Raw genomic sequence first — 25,528 nt, 5'->3', positions numbered from 1 at the left:
ACAGACTAGCAGGCAGTCATGGCAGAACTATACAAATATGGCTCTGCTACTTAAATATGGTCAGCTGAAAAAAAGATTGGTTAAGACTTCATTGCAAGGAATTAGTATTTAGCGTAAAACTGCAGTATATTTAATGAATTAGTTTGCGAGGTATGCTCTAAAGACATCTAGGGTGATTCATTCTGAAGTAAATATGCTTTTTAAAGGATGTTTAGATAATTACACTGGATAGCCGAAGAGCCATGCCAGATTGTTGTTTATTGGTTTTTCTTCTGCTTTCAGTACTATGTGCACATTTGTTGATTGAAAAACTCATTTCTCTTTTTAACTTAGATCTTAATTTTTGTGTATAGATTCTGGATTTATTAGTAGGACGTCTGCAGTGTGTCAGAGTCAATGGTGCTCTTTCTGACTTTTAGAAGTGTTTCACTGGGTCTCCTCAAGGTTGTTGCCTCTCACCTCTTTTGTTCATCACGTATACTAATGATTGTCGGATTATGTACAGGAACTGTCATATCATAAAATATGCTGATGATTCTGTGATTGTGAGTCTCTTTAACGATCAGGATTTGGAGCATGGTCCTGTTGTGGAAGAATTTACTTCCTGGTGTGATAAATTTTCCAGTTGAATGTAAAAAAAGACTTGGTGATAGATTAAAGGAAGGCTTCTCTTACCTCCAGCATAACAACTATTAAGGGTTTGGACATTAAAATTGTTGACAAACATAAATATCTAGTGGTCGTTATCGACAACATGGTGACGTTTCAACCTAACACCCAGGCTGTCTATAAAAAGTTCAACAAAGACTGTTTTTTTCTAAGGAAACTAAGATCATTTTGGATTTGTACCTCTATCATGACACTGTTTTATAAATAATTTATTGAATCTGTTTTATCTTTCTGCTTTGTAGCTTGGTACGGTAATCCGAGTCGGTCAAATAAGAACAGCTCGAGTAGCCTTGTGAAGGTGGCAGGCAAGATCATCGATTTTAACAAAACTGGTCCAATCGTAATTTACCGTAATTATATTTTAAAGAGAGCTTAGGGTATCTTATGGACCCCGGATCATCCATTGTACTCGGTGAGCCCTATCATCCACCCGGCGCAATAAGGCGCAAGACGTGTTTCCACGATGTGATGCTATTTTCAGATCAACGCAACCTCGATTTTCCCGTTTTCAGCCACGTTGTTTAAATAGCTAATCCATTTGCGCCACTTTGTAGACTCATGGGTGTTCCGGTCAAGAAAAGAGGTGTGTTAAGGCGTATTGTTGGCACATTGCTATTTTGAGGATCTAAAATAGACTTTGCAATAGACCAGCTGAGAGCAGGTCTACCACAAGTCTACCGCAGAGCGCGTTAGTTGTGCGCCTCTCTTACACATTTCTTAAAACACGCAGGATGTAAAGCAATACAGAAATATCTTTACAAATGAAAAAGTATTAAAGGATTAAGATTGTACAAAAATTATTATTTTCTACATAAATATAAAAACCACTGTCTTCATGCCTTCTTCACCTCCAGGGCTTTTTTCAGTTTATTCACGACAACTTGCTTTAGTACAATGCTATTATTATTAGCAGTATTATTTATTATATGCATATTTATATTTGTTTTAATAAAAGCAAGCTTAGATTTGTCCTCCTGTCAGGTTTTGGACCATACGGGAAATAGCATGTGTATTTGGATATAACTCAGTTTTTTGATCACACGTCGTTATTATTGTTCATTTATTTGTTTGCTGGAAATTAGAACTGAATTTAGAAATAGTTTTGAAACAAATTTTTGCGCTTAACAAACAAAATTATTTATGTAGGCTAATGGATGTCTTCGGCGGAGTGCATACAACACAGTTTCCTTATCCACGAAAGAGAGAGAGTGAAAGTATCCTCTCGCTGCAGATGGTCTGTTTAACTGTTTTCTTGCTAGTGAAGCGTTCAGTTTTTCCACTTACAAAGTTCGCCATATAAATAGCAAGTGCACAATGGAGCGACGCAACTGACTCTTAAAGGGAATGAGAGATGAGACTCTGATTGGTTTAATACACGTTATGCTCAAAACACTCCCATAACTCATTAAGAGAATAAGCACAACCCTATTAGACCATGTGCCATGGCGCAGAGCATATTTTTCCGTCCTTAAAATAGCAAAAGTGGATTCGGACATGCCCTTAATGCTTTTGTGCCCTGCGCTTTAGACTTTGTGCCTAGGTCATTAAAATAGAGCCCTTTGTTTCAGCCGCTGTCATCAGGATGTCGTTTTACAGTTCCTATTTGCAGGACAAATAGTGGCCATTAGGTCATTAAAGTCCAGCGGGGAGAGCGATGCGTCAAAAAAATGGTGCATTGTATGTTTTGTGGTAATATTTTGGTAATGTGTACATGGAACTTTGCCTGTGTTATGGCACCTTGCTGCAATTTTAGTTTCCCTAAGTGGGATAATAAAGTTGAGTCTGAGTCTGGATAAATAGGCAAAGATCCACCACACCTGCAGACAAAAGCTTTCTTCCTAATGAATCGTTTCCTTTCTCCCAGATGAGTAATTTCAGCAGTTTTAACCACAATTCATCACTGTTGCCAGAATACATGCAGACAGAAAGAAAGAGAGAAAAAAACAGCCATAAGGTGATATTTTATTCATTTATATGTTTTCCTTCAGCTTAGTCTTTATTTCCACTGTGGAATGAACCGCCAACTATTCCGGCATATGATGCCACTTCAGCCGCAACCCAGCACTGGAAAACACCCACACACACACTCATACACTACGGACAATTTAGTTTATCCAATTCACTTAAAACGCATAATTTTGGACTGTGAGGGAAACTGGAGCACCTGGAGAAAACCCACGTGAACACGTGGAGAACATGCAAAATCCACACCTTCTAGCTGTGAGGCGACAGTGCTAACCAATATGCCACCGTGCTGCTGGTGATATTTTACAGTAAAACTATTCATTATGTAAATAATTCACTGAAAACTTCATCATTGCCATACATTTAATAAAGAAAGAAAGAAAGAAAGAAAGAAAGAAAGAAAGAAAGAGAAAAAAAGAACGGAAGACCACATCTGGGAGATGTTTTACAATAAAACTATACATTTTATAAAAAATTCACTGACAACTTCATCATTGCCATTCATTCATTCATTAAAGAAAGAGTAATTAGCAAAGTTCTGTAGCAAAGTTCATATTTTGACACACAAAAGGGTTTTATTTTGTTGTTTGTTTGTTTTATATGCAATCTAGTTTTCTATTGTTAATAAAGTGTTTCTTTTGTTAACTTACAGTAGTTGTGAAGCGTTGTAGTTATTTCATTCTTATTTGATGTTACATGTGTTTGCCTTCCTATTAACTAAGTACTGATTAAGTATTCATAGTTTATTCTTGAGTATTGATGTTATGTTGATTCATTGCCACATACAGTTAAAGACAAAATTATTAGCCATCCTGTGAAATTTGTAATTCTTTTTCAAATATTTTCCAATTTATGTTTAACAGAGCAAGGGCAGCTTTCACAGTATCTCCCTTTATATTTTTCTTCTGGAGAAGTCTTCTTTTATTTGTCACAATTAAGAAATATTAAGAAATGAGAACTTAATTAACTTATATTGTTTTTGATTGGCTACCGAACTAACTGTTATCCCAAATAACTTGCCCATATAATCCAACTTGCCTAGTTAACCAACATAACCTAGTTATGATTTTAAATAGCACTTTAATTTTTACACTAGTATATTACGAATTAACTGGTAAAATATTTTGTACTGTCATCATGGCTCAGACAAAACAAATTAGTTAGTAGACAATAGTTATTAAAACTATTTGGTTCAAAATGTTAAAACAATGCCTTTTAACGCACCTTTGTCTTAAACTGTAACACAATCAGAACATGAGTTGCCAGTTTAGTACTTAGGGTTAGCGATTTGATCAAATCCTAACCCCAAATATGAGCAATAATAATAATATTTTTCTAATGCTTAGCTATACTGCAAAGAAACATTAGTATAGCTTTTGTAATTAAATGCCTGTGATTAAATATGTCTGTGCTCAGAAGAACCCTTCTGTAGACATTGTAAAATATAATGAATGTGTCTGAAATGGTGATTCAATGCAAAGCTAAGCATGTCTGTGTATGCGAGTGATCCTTGCTCTGACCTAGTGAACATGTCAAGGCATGACTCTGCCGCCTCCCTGTGCTCTGTAATCTTAGATGGCTCAGAGGAAGTTCAGGAGAGGTAATTAATGGGCAACATCCACAAGAACAACCCAAACTAGTCAACACTTTGAGCTCCCAACACACCTAAATCTAGTGCCTTGTCCTCTTACTTCTCACCTTAACCCTCTTGTCTTAGAATTCTGTATACTGTACACCAATCACCCTTCAGGTCAAAAATGACAAGCCTTCACTAAACCTCTATACAATTTATTTGAATCCTAAAATCTATTTTTCATAAAGTAGTAACCTTATCTGTATCACAAACTTTGTTAATGTCTAGGTTTTCTCTCAAGAGTTTGGAATATTTTATCAATGTTTAATCATTGGGCGACACTTGTTTTTGACTAAAGTAAAGGGTACATTTTCTAATGCTAAAAATAGCAATGAAAATTTGTAGCAAAACAGTATTCATGAAATTGGTACCACTTTACAATAACAGTACATAAATAATGATGTACTAAAATGTAAACTCAACGTTACTTTATTATGAATTAATTATGAATAACTTAACTTTAGCTACAATGAGTAACATGAGTTCGTGTGTGAATAATGGCTTCCTTAATTACTTGTTGGTTCATGTTTGTTAATTAATGTATTAATTAACACTTTAGTTTTAGCTAAATTTAACAAACATGACTTGTTAATGTATATTTGTGTCATGATAGCGGCACACTATCATTAACTCATTCTTAACTACTCACTAACTCCTGTGTTTAAATCTGTGTTTTGATAAAGACACAACACCTTTTTATTGTTTTTCAATGTAAATGTGCACTAGACGGAAGTGTATAACTGTTACGTTTAAATACAGGTGTTCATCAGTAGTTAATAATGAGTTAATGTTAATGTGCCCCTGCAAGTAAAGTCATGACAGAAAGATACATTAACAGGTCATGAGGTAATTTTTTTGTGGGGTAGAAATGGTTTTTATAGCTGGCTACCCTAAATCTGCACAGCCTTCCTGAACATATGAAAATGAAAATATTTTTTTTTTCTAATGTTGGGGTCATTTTAGAAAAAGTAATCAAACTTCAAGATTAAAAAACAAAACAAAACATTTTTTGAGTAAATCAACAGGAAGTTTAAACACATGAGTAGTTAATAATGACTTAATGAAAATGTGCCCCTTCAAGTAAAGTCATGACACAAAGATACATTAACAGGTCATTTCTGTGTGGTAAAAATGGTTTTATAGCGTGCGGGTTAAAATTAACCCAAAAGACAACCATTGTACTTTAAATCTGTACAGCCTTCATGAAATTATGAAAATAGAAAATTATTTTTTATGTTGGGGTCATTTTAGAAAAAGTCACCAAAATTCAAGATAAAAAATATTTTTTTTAAGTAAATCAACAGGAAGTTTAAACACAGGAGTTCATTAGTAGTTACTAATGAGTTAATGATAATGTGCCCTCCCAAGTAAAGTCATGACAGAAAGATACATTAATAGGTCATAAGGTAATTTTTTGTGGTGTAAAAATGGTTTTATAGCTGGCAGATTAACATGACCTGAAGAACAACCATTGTACCCTAAATCTGCTCAGTCTTCATGAAAATAGATTTTTTTTTTCTAATGTTCGGGTCATTTTAGAAAAAGTCATCAAACTTCAAGATATTCAAATCAACAGGAAGTTTAAAAATAGGAGTTCATGAGTAGTTAATAATGAGTTATTGATAATGTGCCTCTCCAAGTAAAGTCATGACACAAAGATACATTAGCAGGTGATGAGGTGGGTTTTTTTGTGGGGTAAAAATGACCCAAAGGACAACCATTGTACCCTAAATCTGTACAGCCTTCCTGAAAATATGAAAATAAGAAGCATTTTTTTCTATAGTTGGGGTCATTTTAGATAAAGTCATCAAACTTAAAGATACATTTTTTTAAGCAAATCAACAGGAAGGTTAAACAAGGCAAAATAAGTTGTGAGAGAGGCAATGGAATTGTGAAATCAAACAATCAAGTTGCATAAGCATAACATCCCTTGCATAAGCACTATGGTTTAACAAGCCAGAACATGTGGACTAACTACTACTCTAGATCTCCAATAATGTAATGGATATTTTTATTCATATCTACTAACAGTGTGATTAATTGAAGTTCAGTTTATTAATTCACTGACCATTTGTTTAACAATTAGTTAATTCTTTAGTCAGGTCTACTGAGTTACCTATACCTTTTCCTCTTAACGTGAATATTCTGTAGTGTCTGTACTTTTTATAAGTGACATCTGAAAATGAAGTATTAGTTTTCCAAGGCAAGGCAAGGCAAGTTTATTTATATACACATACACAGTGGCAATTCAAAGTGATTTACATAAATAAGAATAAAAAAGACAAGTATAGGAAAATAAAAAAACCAACAATTAAAATGATTAAAAACTGAAAAAAAAGATTAAATGTGTGCATGTTAAATGTTTTTATGAATCTTTTTATTTTTAGTATACTTCCATTGACTAGTACATACTGTATACGGAGGCATTGTGTATTGCAACACCTTCAATATACTGTATACCACCCCTTACCTAGTGTCTGTGCAATCTCTAGCCACTAGGTATAATTCATGTCTTTGTATAATTCAAAGTCTTTGGGCCATATTTATTATTTTGGGTAAAATAAATACAAATAAAAATGACACATTCATCTAAAGACAAAGTGTGGAATCAAGGGTAAACTAGGGAGTATGGAGAATAAGGAACGTGCAAAATCGCAACAGGAAAGTCTGCAGTACAACTGGCACTCAAGATAGAGACATTCCAGTTGTGAGTCAATAGTGCTGCTTATTAAACCCAATTGGCCTAACAGCCCTAATTGATAGTAACTTGCCTTTATCTAGATCAGGGGTGTCAAACTCGATTCTTGGAGGGCCTCAGCTCTGCAGAGTTTAGTTCCAGCCCTGCTTTATAGCAGACCTATCTGTAGTTATCAAACAATCTGAAGCACTCAATTAGTTTGATCAGGCGTGTTAAATTAGGGTTTGAACTAAACTGTGCAGAGCTGCGGCCCTCCATAAACTGAGTGTGATACCTGTGATCTAGATGGACATGCTAACTGGACTACAAGGACTTTCGTGGTCCATGCGATACAAGTCTAAGAACAATTTCTTCAAGACACAAACTAAATGTTTCAATAATATAACACAGATGCTTGCCAAAAAACAGCAGAATTTTAGGGTGTATAACTGGGAAACCTTTAACCGTGACAGAATTGTTCTTGGACCAGGAAAGACTGTCTCTTTAAGTATCATGAATGAACATGTTCAGATTGCATCCAAGTTGACCATTCCACCAGAAACCAATGTTCTTTCAGTGAAAAGGGTGAAGTATAATGGAACAGAATACCGTTCTACTCTAGGTTTGATAATGTTAGACATACAACATAGATCAGTGTAAAAATAAATGTTACACTGATAGGAATACTTTCTTGATGACACTTGTTACAACCTCCTGGCTCAAGAATGAAGTAACAAAACCAAATAAAGATCCAAACCAGAAAATCAAATCCACTTAAATATATTTAATCAAAAATTAAGTGAAATGATACATAAATATAAAGAAAAGAAAACAAAAACTCCAAACAAAAACTTTGATAACTATAGCAAGTGTAACATTCTACACTGTCCCAGTAATTTATTAGCACATCATGCTGTCTTCACACCAGATGCGAAACGCGTGAATGAACCGTAAATAGACGCATGAACATTTTAAGTTTACTTGCCTTATTCGCACGTCAAATTCGCTTCATTCGCACATTAAATTCACTTCACAATACATGCGGATTCACATCATTGGCAAGGCTTCTGTAAGCCTGGTGACTCTAGCTTTGTTGGTAAATGGCTAACATGGATTTTATTGAGAGAAAAGCTATGTTTATGTGCTTTAGGAAAACTGAAAAACAGCGTCGATTCGTTTGGAGCCATGTCTGAGTTTACTAGATCCTTTCAGAGGTGCACCCAACTCTGTGAGCTCATAAACTACTCCAGAAACCTGGATGATAGAGGCTTTCAGCGGTGCTTCCCAGCCCAGTTTGATGAACTGTTGTCCAGTGTCGGTGGGACACCAACAACAGGCGCTACATCATAAGCACGCCCCTACAAAAGCAAGCTCCTGATTGTTTAATGTGGCGTGAATGTCCGCTGAAGTTCAGATTTTTCAACTCTAGCGATTTGCGCGAAGCGCAAACTCGCGCCGCTTTATTTGCTTGAATCGCAACATTCTCGCCGACTGTATTGCCCCACAGGAAGTCTATTCGCGTGTTTGCATTGACTTAACATGTAAATCACTTGTGCTTGATGCTTCTTCCGCGTCTGGTGTGAACGCAGCTTTAGAGTGCCAATATTACACTGCAAATTTAACACTACACACTGTGTACTTTTAACACTTGATATATTAAGACCGTATATGGTCTTCAGTAGTGTTAAATCAAACACTTTAAGTGTTAAATTGACACACTGTTCGAGGTATAAAATATGAAACACCTTGCAAGACTTTTGATTACCAGACACTGGACTCCACGACCTCTTTATATTACATAAGAATTCAGCAAAGCTAACAACAATGAATTTGTCTTACCGACAGTCCAGGGAATGTCCCTTCACAAGCATGTGTACAACATTGTGTACTTAATGTGTACATGCATAGCAACATGAAGAAGACAACACAGACCACCTTGTGGAAAGTCACATTCCAAAGATGACAATTTCCAAATGTGTGACAGCACTGAAGACATTAATGGTGAACAAAGACTCTTTGCAACGTCATTATAATATTTCTAAAGTCCCCTTTACACTCTCCAAATTCCATCAACAAGCCCTTCTTGCTTGGAAAATTTGTTACTCTCTACAATTGTTCTCCTCATACCTCCTTTATTTGGAATAATAGAAATACATCATCTTCAAATAAATCTTTTTTTTCTTTGTAAATTGGTTTACTAGAGACATAAATCATCTTTTAAAACGTTTCGACAGTTCCGGGAATATTCTATCACATGAACAATTCAGGTCTATCTACGATTTCACAATACTGTTTAGATAATTTAACTTAGTTATTAAAATTATTCAACTGATGATTCAAAATGATTCAAAAAGTCTTGCTATAATTCTCTGTCTGTTTTAAACCCAAAATTACATTTAGAAGGTGTTGAGTTAACTGATTAAAAAAATTTAATAACAAACACATTCGTAATGTTTTTCAGAAGCAAAAAGAGGCAAATTGTTCTGGAACTCTATTATAGTTAGTATTAATTGGAAAAGAGCCTTCAAATCTCTATTAATAAAAAAAAAATAAGAAATTCATTTTATAATACTACATACAATTTACCCAGTAAAGGCTTTATTATAAAGTACATTGAAATGGAGGACATCTGTAGTTTCTGTAATGGAGATAAAGAAAGCCTTTGTTTTTTTTTTTTTGTCATTTATTTCTAGAAGGATCTAGCAAAATATATTTTTAAAATGACGAAACTTAGTTATTATTTTACATTTATGAAAACAAATCCAATTCTTCAATATATTGTTAATCTCTTTTGTTTATTTTATTGGCAAAATTTCACATACACAAATAGAAATTTGCTAAGTAATCTCTCACATTAACAATTTTTTGTATTAATTTTGATTTCTACTGTAAATTTGCTGAAAAGCAAAAAATCTGAGGTATGTATAAATTATTATAATTTTTTTATTCCACTGGTAATTCTTAAAATAATTGAATGTAGAAATGCTGTAGATTATGCTTTGTGGATTTTATTTCTTTTAATTTTATTTCTTTACTTCTTTACCATTGTTATATTATAATTTTTTTTATGTTCACCTTTTATGTTGTGTTGTTATATGTTCCTGATGGCTTGTGCAATAAAAAAACACACACTTGGGAATAGAGGCATGCCAAGAGCATCCAAAAACACACTCACAAAAAAAGGTGTGACATTATAAACCTTAGATAAACTTCATCCCTTTGAGGGTCTTGACTTACAGATGTATTGTCAGAACATCCACACCCTGCTCTACTGACACTTAAATATGGGTCACTTCCACCTAAAAAAAAAAAAAAAAGTTAATTTGATAGGCACATCATCTTCAGACATCTAAACTTCTGTTCATAATTTGTTGTCCCAGAAAGCACATTACACAGCTGTAGGAGGAAGGAATTCTTTTGTGTGGAGTCCAGCACACATGTGACCTTATTACAGGCTATGATTTGGATGAGTTTCCGTCTTCCCTACTTGTATCCGAGCACAAAGATCCAGTGTGTTTGCCTACTCATAGACATGTAGCCTGCAGGCTTTGGACCTTTTTGCAATTATTGTTGTCCTGCTGAATTTGTCCATCCACTGTGATGCTCCGATGTATGAACTGGAGATCACCATGGAATTATTCATGAATCACTAAATCAAAACAAGAAAACGCTGCCCAATTCGTTCCCTAGAGATTTGTAAACTTAACATGTAACATCATGAAACTAAGGAATCACGCATGAGATGTTGCACTAAAATAGAACTTGTTTCCTAACCTACTGCTGTATTTTGACGCTGAAAGTGGGATGCTGACTCATACACTCCTAAAAAACCCCACCCAACCTCCGCCTGGAGGTAGTCATAGTTTTCTTTCAATTTTACCTACATACCCGCAGGTTGGTTGGCTTTTTTCTTTTTTTACCTTTGAACAAGTCACACAGCAGACAGCATGTGATGCATTTTTATCTTCTCAAAAATCTGCATTTACTCAGGGAAGTGGAGGAAGGAAGGGGATTTTTAGACTGCATACTCACACTTTTTTATTTACCATGTCCTGACAGGCCCTGATTTTCTGCTGTGACTACAAAAGAGAAAACTGTGGATGAGTTCTGAAAAGAAAATCTTATCCTTAAACTTTTTACTCTGCACAAATCTCACAATGTAATGGTTTGTAAGTGACAGGTGGCTGCTAGGGTATTTTGGTGGATGTCAAGGCATTGCCAAGCAGTTGTTAAATACTTTGCAATATAGTTGCTAAATATCTGTACTTTAATAATTTGTGACTGGTTGATTTTTCATTACTAAATTAAGTATTGCATTATTTACAACCCATTTTTTAACAGTAGTTGGTTGTTTTTAAGCTCATTCAGAATGAGTTAGTAAATGATTAATAAACTATTCAAATTAATCTTTATATGTCTTATTATTCAAGTATATAGTAATGGTTACTTTGTATGTTAATAAATGCTTTATTAACGCAACTTCATTCAGTTTTGTGACCTAATCTAAAGTGAGGACTGTTTACACTTTATAAACCCCTTATAAATGACATCTAAAGGCTCAGTATCAAATGAACAATAATCTTTGCAATCTTATCTAAAAAATAAAATTACTGTAAAGTTTAAACATTGCTGAATAACAGGAGTGTCCAAAATACAAAATAAAATTGCATAAAACAACAACAACAACATAATAATTTAACAATAAAATAGGATGCAAAGTTTAAACTGCACAGTAATTTTATTTTAGAAATGTTGCAAAGATTTATTTTTTATTTGACACAGTTTCATTTGTGTTTCTTCAAATGAATAGAAATGAAAAAAAAAGTCGCTTATTTTTTTTCCTGTTTAGAATATAATTGTCCCTTTAATTGTCATTCATGAGGGATTTATAAAGCATGAATAGTCCTCACATTAGATTACGTCACAAAACTGGATGAAGTTGATTTAACAAAGCATTTAACATACAAATCAACTTTTAGTATATGCCTGAATAATAAAACTTATAAACGTTAATTTGAATAGTTTATTAATTATTTACTAACTCATTTTGAATGGTCTTAAAAACCCACCAACTATGCTTAAATAACTGTTTTGTAAATAACACAATACTTTATTTAGTAATGAAAAACAAATCATTAACAAAGTATTAAAGTACAATTATTAAGCACATTATAAATGCGGTTATAAGTCAAGAACAGAGCATGTGTAGCTGCAGTTATAAACTGCTTACTAGTGTTTATTAATGTAGAATTAATGCTTAACAGATAATTAATTCTCTATTTGCAAATGCTTAATAAATGATTCATAGTGTGTAGATATTATAAAGTGTTACCGAAAATTTCAGATGGCACTTGCATCTTAACTTTTCTTATATAATGTAGGTTGTGTTCAAAATCACATGCTGTGTTGAGCAGATACTACTTAAAAAACAACAACAACAAAATAAAATATTCTGGACAATTAGTATCTTGTGAAGTTTATTTATAAACTAATTTCATGAGGATCATGTGCTTATGACCTGCAATTAGAGGGATACAAAGTTAGCGTTAGCTCGAAAGATCTGGATGTCATATTAGACAGCAATTTAACTTTTGAAAATCATGTATCCCATGTCACAAAAACTGCATTCTTTCATCTAAGAAATATTGCTAAGTTACTAAGTATGCTATCCATCTCAGATGCAGAAAAGTTAGTCTATGCTTTTATGACTTCTAGGCTGGATTACTGTAATGCTCTGTTTGCTGGCGGCCCAGCATCCTCTATTAATAAACTTTAGCTAGTACAAAATGCAGCTGCCAGAGTTCTTACCAGGTCTAGAAAATTTGATCACATCACCCCAATTTTATCTTTTTACACTGGCTGCCTGTTAAGTTTCTCATTGATTTGAAAAATATTACTTCTTACCTATAAATCTTGAAAAATCTAGCTTCTGTTTGTCTGTTTATAAATCTTCTGTCTCGCTACAATCCAACCCACTCTTTAAGATCTGAAAACTCAGGGCTTCTGGTAGTACCTAGAATAGCAAAGTCGAGTAAAGGAGGTAGAGCCTTCTCATTTATGGCTCCTAAACTCCGGAATAGCCTTCCTGATAATGTCTGAGGCTCAGATACACTCTCCTAATTCAAAACTAGATTAAAAATCTTTTTAGTAAAGCATACACTCAGTGTGTCACTTAGCGGTATGATACATGAATGTGCCCCACGCAGGTTTTTGCATCTCGTTTATTTACATTATGAACAACAGCTATGCCAGTTATTCTCTTTCTGCTCTATTTTCATAGGCTCTCAGACTATGCAGCGCCACTGATTCGATCCAAGACCTGCGACAAGACGATTCTAAGGTTTCCATATTCCTGGACCAGGCCGTATCCTGATCAGCTGCTGTGGTGGTCATGGAGGAGTGGAGAGCATGAGACTGATTCCTGTGATGCTCCAGGGACAGACGGAGGTCCGAGGTCCGAGGTCCAGGATTCTCCAGCCTCTGGCGCCTAGACTGCAGCTCTGCACAAGACATTTGGCCAGAGGAGAAATTTTCGTGCCCAACTAAGCCTGGTTTCTCTTGAAGTTTTTTCCTCGCCGCTGTCGCCACTGGTTTGCATGGTTCGGGAAAATGCTTTTCAGTGTTTGGACTCTCAGTAGTGAATATTAAACCACACTGAACAGAGCTAACTTGAACTAAACTTAAACACTGAAAACTGAACTACACTGTTTCAATTTACTATAATCTTCTATGTGAAGCTGCTTTGACACAATCTACATTGTAAAAGCGCTATAGAAATAAAAGTGAATTGAATTGAATTATGATTCAATTATGTTTGACCACAGCTGGTCCTGCATTAGCTAACACATGATTCACCAATAAGGTGAATCCAAACACACTATAAACAACCAGATTTTCCTACCTTAGTTATCTTCGTCTTGAAGAATCCCCCCATCCACCCCTACGCCTTCCCCTCTTTCTCAGATTATTCCAAGATAGGGAAGTGGACGTTTTTAAAATATTAGTACTGATTGGCACCAAACTCCAGTATTGTGAAAACAGTAGTCAACTCTGATCTTTAGTTCTTATTTTTTTATTGGATTAGGGTCAGGTGATTGGCTGGGCCATTCTAGCAACTTTATTTTCTTTCTGAAACCAATTGAGAGTTTGCATGGCTGTGTTTGGGATCATTGCCTTGCTGAAATGTTTCATCTGCATCATCTGAAACGTAGGTGTTAGGACTGAAGCAGCTAATTGCATTTACACCGACGAGTGACAGGGTTGCTTTCTAACTACTGAGACATTTCAGATACTGTCTGGGCTTTCCATGTCTTTTTACACCTCCCTTTCTTCATGTGTTCAATACGTTTTCTCTGTGTCATTACACAACATCTTTACTGAACTAATTAGTTGTTTTATTTGTATGTATGGCCTACTCTGGTCATTAAGAATAGTATTGTAAAGAATTGATGTAAAGATAGATGATGATAGATGTATAGAATAGATGGACTTTATGCCCGCAAACAATCATATTCAACTCAAATCATTTTTATAACAGCAAAATTTTCCTCTCGTTTCTCGTAACGCAATGTATAATTATTCCTTTATTCCCTGTACTTTTTACAGTGTATTCCCCATCTGTCAATCTCCAACATAATGTCTCTGGTTACTTATCCAATGAAGAAATTTTTATTAATGCCAGCAGAATGAACAGTATTGGCAAGGCTTAAAAGAAATTGTAAAACTGATCTACATGTGTTCCTTATTGAATTTGTGAATGTGGCAAAGATGACAAGGCAACATGTTGAAATGTAAGTTTTACTGTGGTGCTGTAATTGCAACAATCATTCACAAACAGTGAGGCATTGACATCTCATTCATTTCAGTTGTCAGACAAGTTGACATTGTACTGAGTGCTGTGTAAAAAAAAAAGAAACAAAAGTAAAAATGTTAAATTTTAATGGGTTGAACTGTGGCTCAAGAGTGCAAGCATCATTAAAGCAAAACAAACTAAATATTCCAATATGAATCCTGAATTGGAAGTTTTGTACTTTGACCTTATTAGTTCCCAGCTAAAGGGACATTCAAATTTTACATCACAACAACAAACAAACAAACCTTAGGAAGAAGTACAACAGGGGAAACAAGTATTGAACACGTCATGTTTTTTCCTATGAATAAATTTTTAAAGGAGCAGTTGACATCAAATTGAACCAGATTTTGTAAAAAACCTAAACTAAAAACAATCTGAAAATTTTGTCATGTGTAATAACAATGAAATGACACAAGGGAAAAAGTACTATACTACTAATAGAATTTAATATCTTATAAAAAATGCTTTTTTGTTGATGGCAGCTTAAAGACTCCACTCATATGGAATAATGAAGTCACATGAATTCCTCAGATGTGTTTTTCCACAGACTTCAACAGAGTGTAAAATCTTGATGGTTCTGTGGGTCTTGACTATCAAATCTGATCTTTAATTTGTAGTTTACATTGGATCCAGCTCAGGTGATTGGCTGGGCCATTCTACAGCTTGATTTTCTTTCTCTGAAAGCATTTGAGACCTGTGTTTTGGATCATTGTCTTGCTGAAATGTCCACCCTGGTTTCATCATCCTGCTAATGTAGATGTTGGACTGAAGCAGCAATATTCACTTACAATGGGCAGACGGTTGCTGAAGAACTACTGAGAGATTTCAGCTGCTGTCTAGGATTTCACTGCCTTTCTACACCTTCCTTTTTTCATGTGTTCAATACTTTTTCTGTGACGGCAATTCCATGTGAGGTGAAGTAAACCGCAAAAAGATTACAGACCTACACACGAGGAAACTATAGCTTGCATGCGCAATAGTGGAACAGCAGATGTTCACGTGCATGCTGAACTGATCCAGCGTGAGGAAACGGGCACCCGTGAGCTCGTTGTAAACCCTTGTGCATGCATCATTATCTTTGCGCAGGATGTACGCTCTCATGAGTGAGGTTATGCTCACAATCAGTTCTTTCTGCTCACGCGAAACTTTTTATTTTTGTCAGTTTTGAGGCAGGACTTGGTTTAATTGTTATCTCCAACACTATTGGTTACCCTCCCTTTCCGGAAGTTAGCTGGGATTTGATGAATGATTTCCTCACATGTAGGTCCCTAATCTTCGCGCAGTTTACTTCTCATCACCAATGTGCTCGATTATTTTTGGCATAGAATTGCAGTTATATTTTTTCCTGTGTCATTTCATTTTATTACGCGTAACTAGGGCCAGATGGAATCTGCAGACTTTTTTGCTATTTCTGGGAGAATTTTGGTAAAAATCTGAAGATTTCTGCGGAATTATTTTGGGAGTATCATAACTAAAACCTTGATATGTGAAACAAAAAAATATCTTTTTAACTTTTATTTAATGTTTAAAATGCAAATCCAATTAGATTCACTTTATTTGGTAAACAAAGCAAGTCGCTCATATAACATCTACTAAAAGACAGAAAATATTACTGTACAAACTGCATTGTACATAAATCAGATGAACGTTTTCATATTAGTCAATAATATTACTGTACTTAATTTAAAAACTGAATAAATATAGATTTACACACATTTACTCAAGTAAATAAACAGAATTAATGATGGGCTAAAAATCTGCAGAATTCTGCGCGCGCAGATTCCGTGTGGGCCTACGCATAACTTAATTGGTAAACTAATTACTTTAGTTTACGTAATTTATTTGGTTGTTACCAACATCTGTGAAAAATTTCAAGTCTACGGCACCTTTCAAAATATCGAAATTTTTCTGAGAAAAATGGTAACGTGTTCAATACTTATTTTCCCTGCTTTAAATTGGTGCTCAACTATACTTGCTCCTGGAAAACCTGAATGAACGTGTTCTTTTAAACAGTATGTTAATATATAAAAACAAATCAAGTGAAACGATCAAATAAATACATTCTTAATTTCAAATGTTTCAAACAACTATATACACTTTCGACTAGCCAGTCATGCCTTCGTTAGCAAACACATCTCGCTTCACCCGAGCAACACAAATGACCTGGAACTTCCCAGAAGGCCTCACGTGTCCCTATTGTGAATGACTTCCCCAATGCCCAACAAACAGTCACGAATATGAATATCTCAGTCTTATGGCTGATTGTTCATTCTTTTATTGTAGTGCCACCGCCGATTCTATTCTACATCTACACTATACGCTTTTGGTGTCAGAGCATCGTTCTCCTTTGTGTGGTGTACAATCAAGTTTGTAAACATTTACTCTTTCTTTGTATTGTTCTGTACAGGAACACTGTTTTGGTAAAAAAAAATCATAAGATGAGCAAATTTGTGTGAGCAAAAAAAAAAAAAAAAAAAAAAAAACAAATTGCTCTGGCGGACTTAACTGATCTCTCAGTTCATTTTTCCCCTTTTTGGCATCAGTATTAAGGCCCGGTGTATAAATGGAAGAGGAGTTTGTGAGTAACGCGCACACACAGACACACAAACCCATTCAACTGCATTCAAAAAGAAAAAAAAGATGACCCATATTGCAAAGAAAGGGAAGTACATAGGAAAATGGGAGCGCGACAATTATTGAGAGTGGCAGTACATCGGTTTACATCCACTCTGAAATGATTATCTGTCATATTAATTAAAACAAGAGTCTCTTTCTCCCTAATTGAAGTGCTTAGTGCTTGATGGTGTGGTTGCTACAGTTGGTAGCAACATCACGGGTGGGGCATTCGAGGGGCTGTGTGATGGTGATCGTTTGGCTGTGTTTATTGCTAGGCAACGATTGCTAGGCGATGGTCGCTAGGTGACAGCATCTCAAGTGAAGACGTGGTTGATGAGTAGCTGGAAGAGCAACAGCATGCAGAGGATGAGACAGTGGCGTCCGCTCAAGGACTTACTCTCCTCTGCCGTCTTGTGCCTTGCTATCTGACGACCCAGTGCACTCAGGTTTCTGAAGAGTGAAGTGAGATAACAAGGATTAGTATTATAGCAAAAACACATGCGAATTGAAAAACAGTAGCAAATTGAGAAAACACCTTCATCGTTTTGATAATACACTGAAATTGTCACAACACATGCAAATAGAGAAATGTGCTGGAAATAGCGCAGACCGCAAATGTGTCAAGTGACCCCAAAAAGTGACGAAAACGGCCGCTTCCTGTTAAGAGTCTGTGCTGTTGTCGGAGATCTGAGAGGTTTGTTTATTTAAAGTCCTGATTGTAAAAATATACAAACAAAAAGGAACTGTACAACCAGGAAGTAAAATAAATAAACAAACAAACAAACAAACAAGTAAAAAAAAATCTCACCTCTCAGAATTCGTTGCACAGTTCATTCCATACAAGTTCGAAATTTTGGTCTGAAATTTTCTCTGAAAATAAATTCGACATCATGTTGTGTCAATCCCATTTACACACTAAGGGCCCTATCAGAGACCCAGCGCAATAAGTTGCAAGACGTGTTTTGTTGTTATTTTCAGACCAGTGCAACTCTAATTTTCACATTTTGCACCATGTTGTTTAAACAGCAAGTCTATTTGGGCAACTTTGTGGACTCATTGGCATGCTGGTCTAAAATAGAGGTGTGTTAAGGCGCATTGTGGGTGCGTTGCTATTTTGAAGAACTGAAATAAACTATGCCATTGACCCACTAAATCAGGTATAAAGTCCAGAGCAGAGCATGTTAGTTATGCGCCTAGGCAGATCCAAACACTTACACATTGCTTAATACACACAGGATGTACAGCAATACACAAATACAATAAACAATACACAAAATTAAAGGATTAAAATGTTACAAAATTATTATTGTTTATTATTTTTATTATTAAAAAACACTGCCTCCATGCCTTCTTCATGCCTCCATACTTTTTTCAGTTTATTCATGGCAATTTGCATTTGTTTAAAGTTATTATTATTACCTGTATTATTTATTATTTGCAGATTTTTTCATAAAACAAGTTTAGATTTGTCCACCTGTAGGGTTTTGGAGACATATGCATCCCTATATGAGGCCTAAGAATAGGAGAAATGTTTGGATATAACTTTTTTGACCACACTTTGTTATTATTACTCATTTATTCATTTGCTGGAAATTAGAACTGAATTTAGAAACAGTTTTAAATCAAATCTTTGCCCTTAAACTCTGAAATTAAATATGTAGGCTAATGGATGTCTTCGGTGGAGTGAGTACAACATCGTTCTTTTAGTAAAAGTAAAGAGAAAGTAAAGAGGCGGAATGGAAGAGGCTCGTTCTTTATCCTCTCGCTGCAGATGGTCTGTTTAACTGTTTTCTCACTAGTGAAGCTTTTAGTTTTTCCTCTTACAAAGTCCGCCATATAAATAGCAAATGTGCCGTTGCGCGACGCAACTGACTCTTAATAGGAATGAGAAATGACACACTGATTGATTTAATGTACGTTATGCTCAAAACCCACCCATAACTCATTAAGAGCTCTATTTTAATGATCTAGACACAAAGTCTAAAGCTCATGGCGCAAAAGCATTAAAGGCATGTCTGAATCCGCTTTTGCTATTTTAAGGATGGAATAATACCGTTTGCGCAGCGGCGCATGGTCTAACAGGGTTGTGCTTATTCTCTTAATGAGTTATGGGTGTGTTTTAAGAATAAACCAATTATAGTCTCATCTCCCATTCCCTTTAAGAGTCAGCTTCATCACTCCATGGCGCATTTGCTATTTACATGGCAGACTTTGTAAGTGGAAAAACTGAATGCTTGACTAGCGAGAAAACAGTTAAACAGACCATCTGCAGCATGAGGATAAAGAATGAGCCTCCTCCAATCTGCCTCTTTATTTTCTCTCTCTCTCTCTCTCTTTCGTTGATAAAGAAACGGTGTTGTACGCACTCCACTGAAGACATCCATTAGCCTACATATTTAATTTTGTTTGTTGAGTGCAAATATTTGCTTCAAAACTATTTCTAAATTCAGGTCTAATTTCCAGAAAATGAATAAATGAGCAATAATAACGAAGTGTGGCCCAAAGTTATATCCAAACAAACATGTCAACAAACCTTTCCATTTATGTAGAAAGTAATACTTTTTTGTAATATTTTAATCCTATAATACTTTTTCATTTGTATGTGTAAGCATTGAAGGCTCACAACTAACGCGCTCTGCACTGGACTTTAGACCTGCTTTCAGTTTTTGGTTTTGGTTGGCTTTTAGCCATTAGTTTGCGATGTGCTAGTTAGGTTTTAAACTTCTTAGTCAGGCCCTCTGGGAATTTATCACTTTGCCAACTGTTTATTAAGAATAAAAACACCGTATTTTGATTTCCGTCATGTATACAAACAGCAATTTATCATTTAATTAATCGTTTATTTAGTAACTTACACCAATATGATTCCACTGAGGATGCTATCTAGTGGTCAGATGTGGAAATTCTAACTCATACAGTACATTACAGGGATTCATAGCAGCTGAGTCCACATTGGTTGTCCAATTGTTATTAAGATGCATTGCGGAATTGATTGGTTTCGGACACCATTATAAAGGAATGCTCACTCAAATAGTGCACTATTTAAGAGTATAAGAAGCAATTTTGGATACACCCTATATTGGAAGCAGATAAGAATGTCACTTTTTGGGTTCTCCAGACCCATTTCTTTGTTATTCTCACTGTTTGTTGTGTGTTTCTGTGCGTCTGCATGTGTTGTCAGTCAGATGAAGATGCTTTCATAATTTATTGGGTTGCCGTTTTTTACAGTCACCAGCATTTTAAATCTTTGAAAGTTTTTAATATTTAGAGTTTTTTCAAATGTATGTACGTTTATGAAGCTATATTTTGTTTTATATCATTTTTTTATCATTTTGCATGCATTTTGGCATTTCTAAAGCAGTGGCTGAGAAAGTAAATTTGGCATAATTTTCTTTTCTGGTTGCCATCAGTCTCACACAATTGTCACACAAAAGTCACGTAAACGCTATAGTGGAGTTATCACAGTATTTTATTATTTGAGCAACTAGTAATGCAAAACAAACATTTCTGGTACTATGCCATTCACTGCTCTCCATGTTTACTCAAATTTGGCAACTTCCGCCGCTCAGATACCATAAGGGTCCATTCTATTTGTATGTGTTTTCACAACTTGCAGCACATTTGAGCGCTCTCAGCCACCATAGATTAGAGAAATAAGTAGTGAGTATTGAATAGCAGAGTAACTCACAGCCATTGTAATGCACTAATGCTGAATTGAGTCTGTACAGGTTTACTTGCCTTTGTATGTCTTGCTGTGTTTTCTGTATAGCTGCTACCGAGGCCTCTATGAGAGCGATGTCCTTCACTTCTTTACTGCATCTGGCACACTGGTTCATAAAGCCTGGGGAAATCAAAATCAGACATATATACATGGATTATTATTATTATTATTCATTTTCTTTTGGCTTAGTGCCTTATTCATGGGTCACCACAGCGGAATGAACCAATAACTATTCCAGCATATGGTCTACACAGCAGATGCCTTTCCAGCTGCAACCCAGTACTGGGAAACACCCATACACGCTCTCATTCACATACACACTTTTTACACTACGGTCAATTTAGTTAATCTAATTTACCTTTAGTGCATGTCTTTGGACTGTGGGGGAAAACCCACATGAATACTCCACACAGAAATGCCAACTGGCCTAGCTAGGACTCAAACCAGCGACCATTTTGCTGCGAGGCGACAGTGATAACCACTGAGCCACCCCTACGGATTATTATATTGATTTTATTGTCTTAAGAGGTTGTTCTTATGTATGTGGGGGTCAAAGACATAAAAAGGGGGTTTCAAGCATCAACATTTGTTTTCTTTTTCCCATACATTAGAATGTGTCCTGTTTAGATGTAAAAAAAACAAAACAACAACTATTATACATTTTTACCATGACTTACAGAAAACACTTACAAAAATGACTTTAATTTAATGACACATCAAAAGACAAAATATATAATAATTATGGGGTTTTAAATATTTAAACTATTTTCAAGCGGCAACCTCCTGCTCTCCCTCGTGAAGCCAATATGGAAGTAACTGAGACTGCAATTAATTTACTCGCCTTTTGGGGGCTGGCTCCATAAATTCCAGATGTTCACTGATGGCAATGCTAAATTGGACAATTTTACAGGTGATAACTGTGATGGGGTGAATTTTTCATAACTCATCCGTTTCATTTATATTACAGGGTATAAGCAGAAATCCTTAAGGAAATTTCAATACCTTTTTAAGACTTTTTAAAGACCTTCATGTTATGTTTTGAACTGCATAATAATTATGGATGCAGCAATTATAGATTTTGGTTGTACGATTATATAGTCTAAAGAATAATCATGGTTTCACGATTATCAATGTAAATGTTTAAATGAACTGTGGTTATCATCTGTGTTCATACATACATAATCATTTAAAAAGTTTGTAATAATTCGTCTAACATATCTTTTGTTGACATTTCACTGAAAGCCACGCACACCTCTCACAACTACATCGTGAGATGATTTCTACTCTGCGCATCTGGAAGGCACGAGTGCATCGCTCCGCTTGCGCACGCTTGGCATATATTCTAATATTGGAAATAATGAACTTGCTCACGGAAAAAAAAACGATATGTGAATGGTCTGCTGCTATAGTTAGTCCAGTGTGCGTATTACCTTGGTGTAGCTATAAGCTCGGAACTTTAAACTAGCGCACAGGTGGCATATCTTCGTTTCGTGCAACAGAAACGCAGCTTTGAGAAACCTTTACGATTAGATATCCAAATGTTTTCTGCTGTCCGTGCCACTCACTCGCTTAATGTCAGGTGACTCACGCTCTGGGCAGGCTTCAACTGCAGCTCGTACAGTCACTTCAAAACTATAGAGGCCTTTTTTCAACTGAACTAAATTTATTTCTGATGTCTTGGTCACACTATTTGGAGGACCGGAACAAATTGCCTTGCTGAGTTACAGCTAGGTCTCACTGGTTGTGGTCTCGTCACCTCAGATGATTCCTACTGATTAGCCGCTGAACTCTGCATGTACATCGTATTTTTTTTGTTTTATGTGGCTTTACACAGTCAGTTGCTTTTTTGATTTATTTCCTACAATTATCATATGATATGCCATGCTGTGTGCACTTAATTGTGCTCACAAACCATTCACGTGGCTTCCATTTTCCAGGTGAGTGAAATTCTTATATACTTATATACCATCTCTATAAATGTATTTGTTTTATTTAAGAACATTTATCATTTATAATTTTCTTTGGAACCTTAAAGCACTCCAGAATCTGACAGATTGATTAGCTGTAGGCATTAGAACAGTCATCTGAAACGTTGTCATACAGTGTTATGTGGTCAGAACACAAACGAGTCGGTAATGAAGTATTAAGCGTTTCTCCCAAAGAAAAGCCTGTATAAGCAAAATGCTAACAGGTGTCTGTAACTCCGCTCACCCTCCACCTCTTTGTCCTTGTTTGGTAACCCCTGGTCGGTGTGATGACGCATGAACAAAATGGCGCCGGTTGGCCATGCCTACTTGTAGCTTCATTTGCGCTCTTCAGAAACCTATGGGTGACATCACGAAGACTACGTCCATATCTTTTACAGTCTATGGCTATTATTCAAACCACTAGGTTTGAACTATTTGTCAGCAATAATTATGTTGTTACATTTTAACATATATCTGTTAAGTTGTATGACATTAGGAGTGGCAAGGTGGTTCAGTGGTTAGCAATGTTGCCTTAAAGCAAGAATGTCGCTGGTTTGAATCCCAGCTGGGCCAGTTGGCATTTTGGTGTGGAGTTTGCATGTTCTTCCCGTGTTCTTGTGGGTTTCCTCCGGGTGCTCCGGGTTCCCCCTCAGTCCAAAGACATGCGCTTTCGGTAAATTGGGTAAACAAAATTGGCCGTAGTGTATGTTTGTTTGAATGTGAGAGCGTATGATGTGTTTTCTAGTACTGGGTTGCAGCTGGAAGGGCATAGATTGTGTAAAACATATGCTGGAATAGTTGCCGGTTCATTCCGCTGTGGCGACCCCTGATAAATAAAGGACTAAGCCGAAGGAAAATGAATGAATGAATGATATTATTTCACCCATATCTTCACATTTGAAAACATTCAATGAAGGGAACAAAATGAGATTGTGAATGAAACAATTTGAATTAAATAAATACATTTAATATTAATCATGTTTTTTTTATTTTAGAATGGTTTTATTCTGTTATTTAGGACAGTTGCTTTCTAAAAATCTTTTGAATGATTCTAAAGAAGGAATTAGCTATTTGCTTTACTTCAGTCAAAATTTTATTTGGTTTAGAATTAATATATGTGGACTATTTTAGAATAAATCCTTTGAATTTATTTGAATTTTATTTTGGGCAGATTAATATTCCCAAGCAGCCAATGATTAAATGATTATGGAAGAAATAACTAGAAATAATAAATGGCAGAAAACGGTCAAATTACTTCCTCTACAAAGATGTGTGTTCATGACTATACAGAAAAAGCAGAATAATATAGTAGGAAACATCAAGTTTGCAATAGTTTGAAACATCAACGAGCAAAAAAAGCTGTTTTTAATGTCTAAAAATGAATGAGACCGGAAGTCGTATGTGAAGAATAAGGTCAATAAGTGCAGCTGAGACGCCATTTGATCAAGTGGATAGTTTTGAAAATCTGACTAGTCATGTTTTGTAATATTTGTAACAGTCAGGCTTACAGACTATTGAAACAGCCTGAAGAACTGTTTATTTAGCTCTTAACTATCAGGAAACATTCACTTGTGTTTGCTTATGGATTGATGACTTGCCTTCATTATCGGATGACTCATGGTTGGGTTCTGGTGTGGTGCTGCTACTCTCTGTGTTCTGACTGCAGCTGGACGGCTGACTGCTGGACTTCCTGTGTTTGCCGTTCACCCGCACCTGACAAACACACACAGACACAGTTCTGTAAACCAAACACACCCTAACGGCAATCAAGGCACCCAAACATGAGCTTAAAGGGACAGTTCACCCAAAACACGAATCCTTTACTTGTTCCAAGCCTGTTTGGGGTCTTTTTTTGTTAACCACAAAAGAAGTTATTTTGAAAAATGCTAAAAAACTGTAACCATTGAATTTTAATTGTTTTTTGTCTACAATGGAAGTCAATGGTTACAGGTTTCTAACATTTTTCAAAAAATCTTCTTCTTGTTCTTCTTCTTATAATTATTAGAAGTTAATAATATTAACTTTTTATTGTGTTCAATAGAAAAAGAAAACTCATAAAGGTTTGGATCAATCGATCCATCCATCAATCCATCAACTCCATGCATCAATCTATCAACTCCATCCATCCATCCATCCATCCATCCATCCATCAACTCCATGTGTTTATCAACTCCATCCATCCATCAACTCAATCCACCCATTCATCCACTTCATCCACCAACTTCATCATCATCCATCAACTTCACCACATCAATCCGTCATCCATCCATCCATACATCAAATCCATTCATTCATCAACCCAATCCATCCATCAACCTCATCCATCAATCTGTCATCTCAATCAATCAATCAATCAATCAATCAATCAATCAATCAATCAATCAATCAATCAATCAATCAATCAATCAACTCCAACTCCATTTGTCAA

The 25,528-nt window shown here is 35.5% G+C and overlaps 1 protein-coding gene across 1 annotated transcript in view; it reads right to left on the bottom strand.

Annotated features, from left to right (window-relative positions):
* Nucleotides 1-14,727: 14,727 nt before the first annotated feature.
* Nucleotides 14,728-25,528, bottom strand: part of osbpl5 (oxysterol binding protein-like 5) — a 110,532-nt gene continuing 99,731 nt past the window's right edge. The window contains 3 exon segments of the mRNA XM_056451533.1: nucleotides 14,728-17,862; nucleotides 21,151-21,253; nucleotides 24,699-24,813. Coding sequence (XP_056307508.1) covers nucleotides 17,727-17,862; nucleotides 21,151-21,253; nucleotides 24,699-24,813 — 354 coding nt within the window. The 3' untranslated portion in view covers nucleotides 14,728-17,726.

This window comes from Danio aesculapii, chromosome 25 (genome assembly GCF_903798145.1).
Source record: "Danio aesculapii chromosome 25, fDanAes4.1, whole genome shotgun sequence".
NCBI classification, from domain to species: Eukaryota; Metazoa; Chordata; class Actinopteri; order Cypriniformes; family Danionidae; genus Danio; species Danio aesculapii.
The sequence above is the reverse complement of the archived record's forward strand: the minus strand, read 5'-3'. Positions and strand labels throughout refer to the sequence as shown.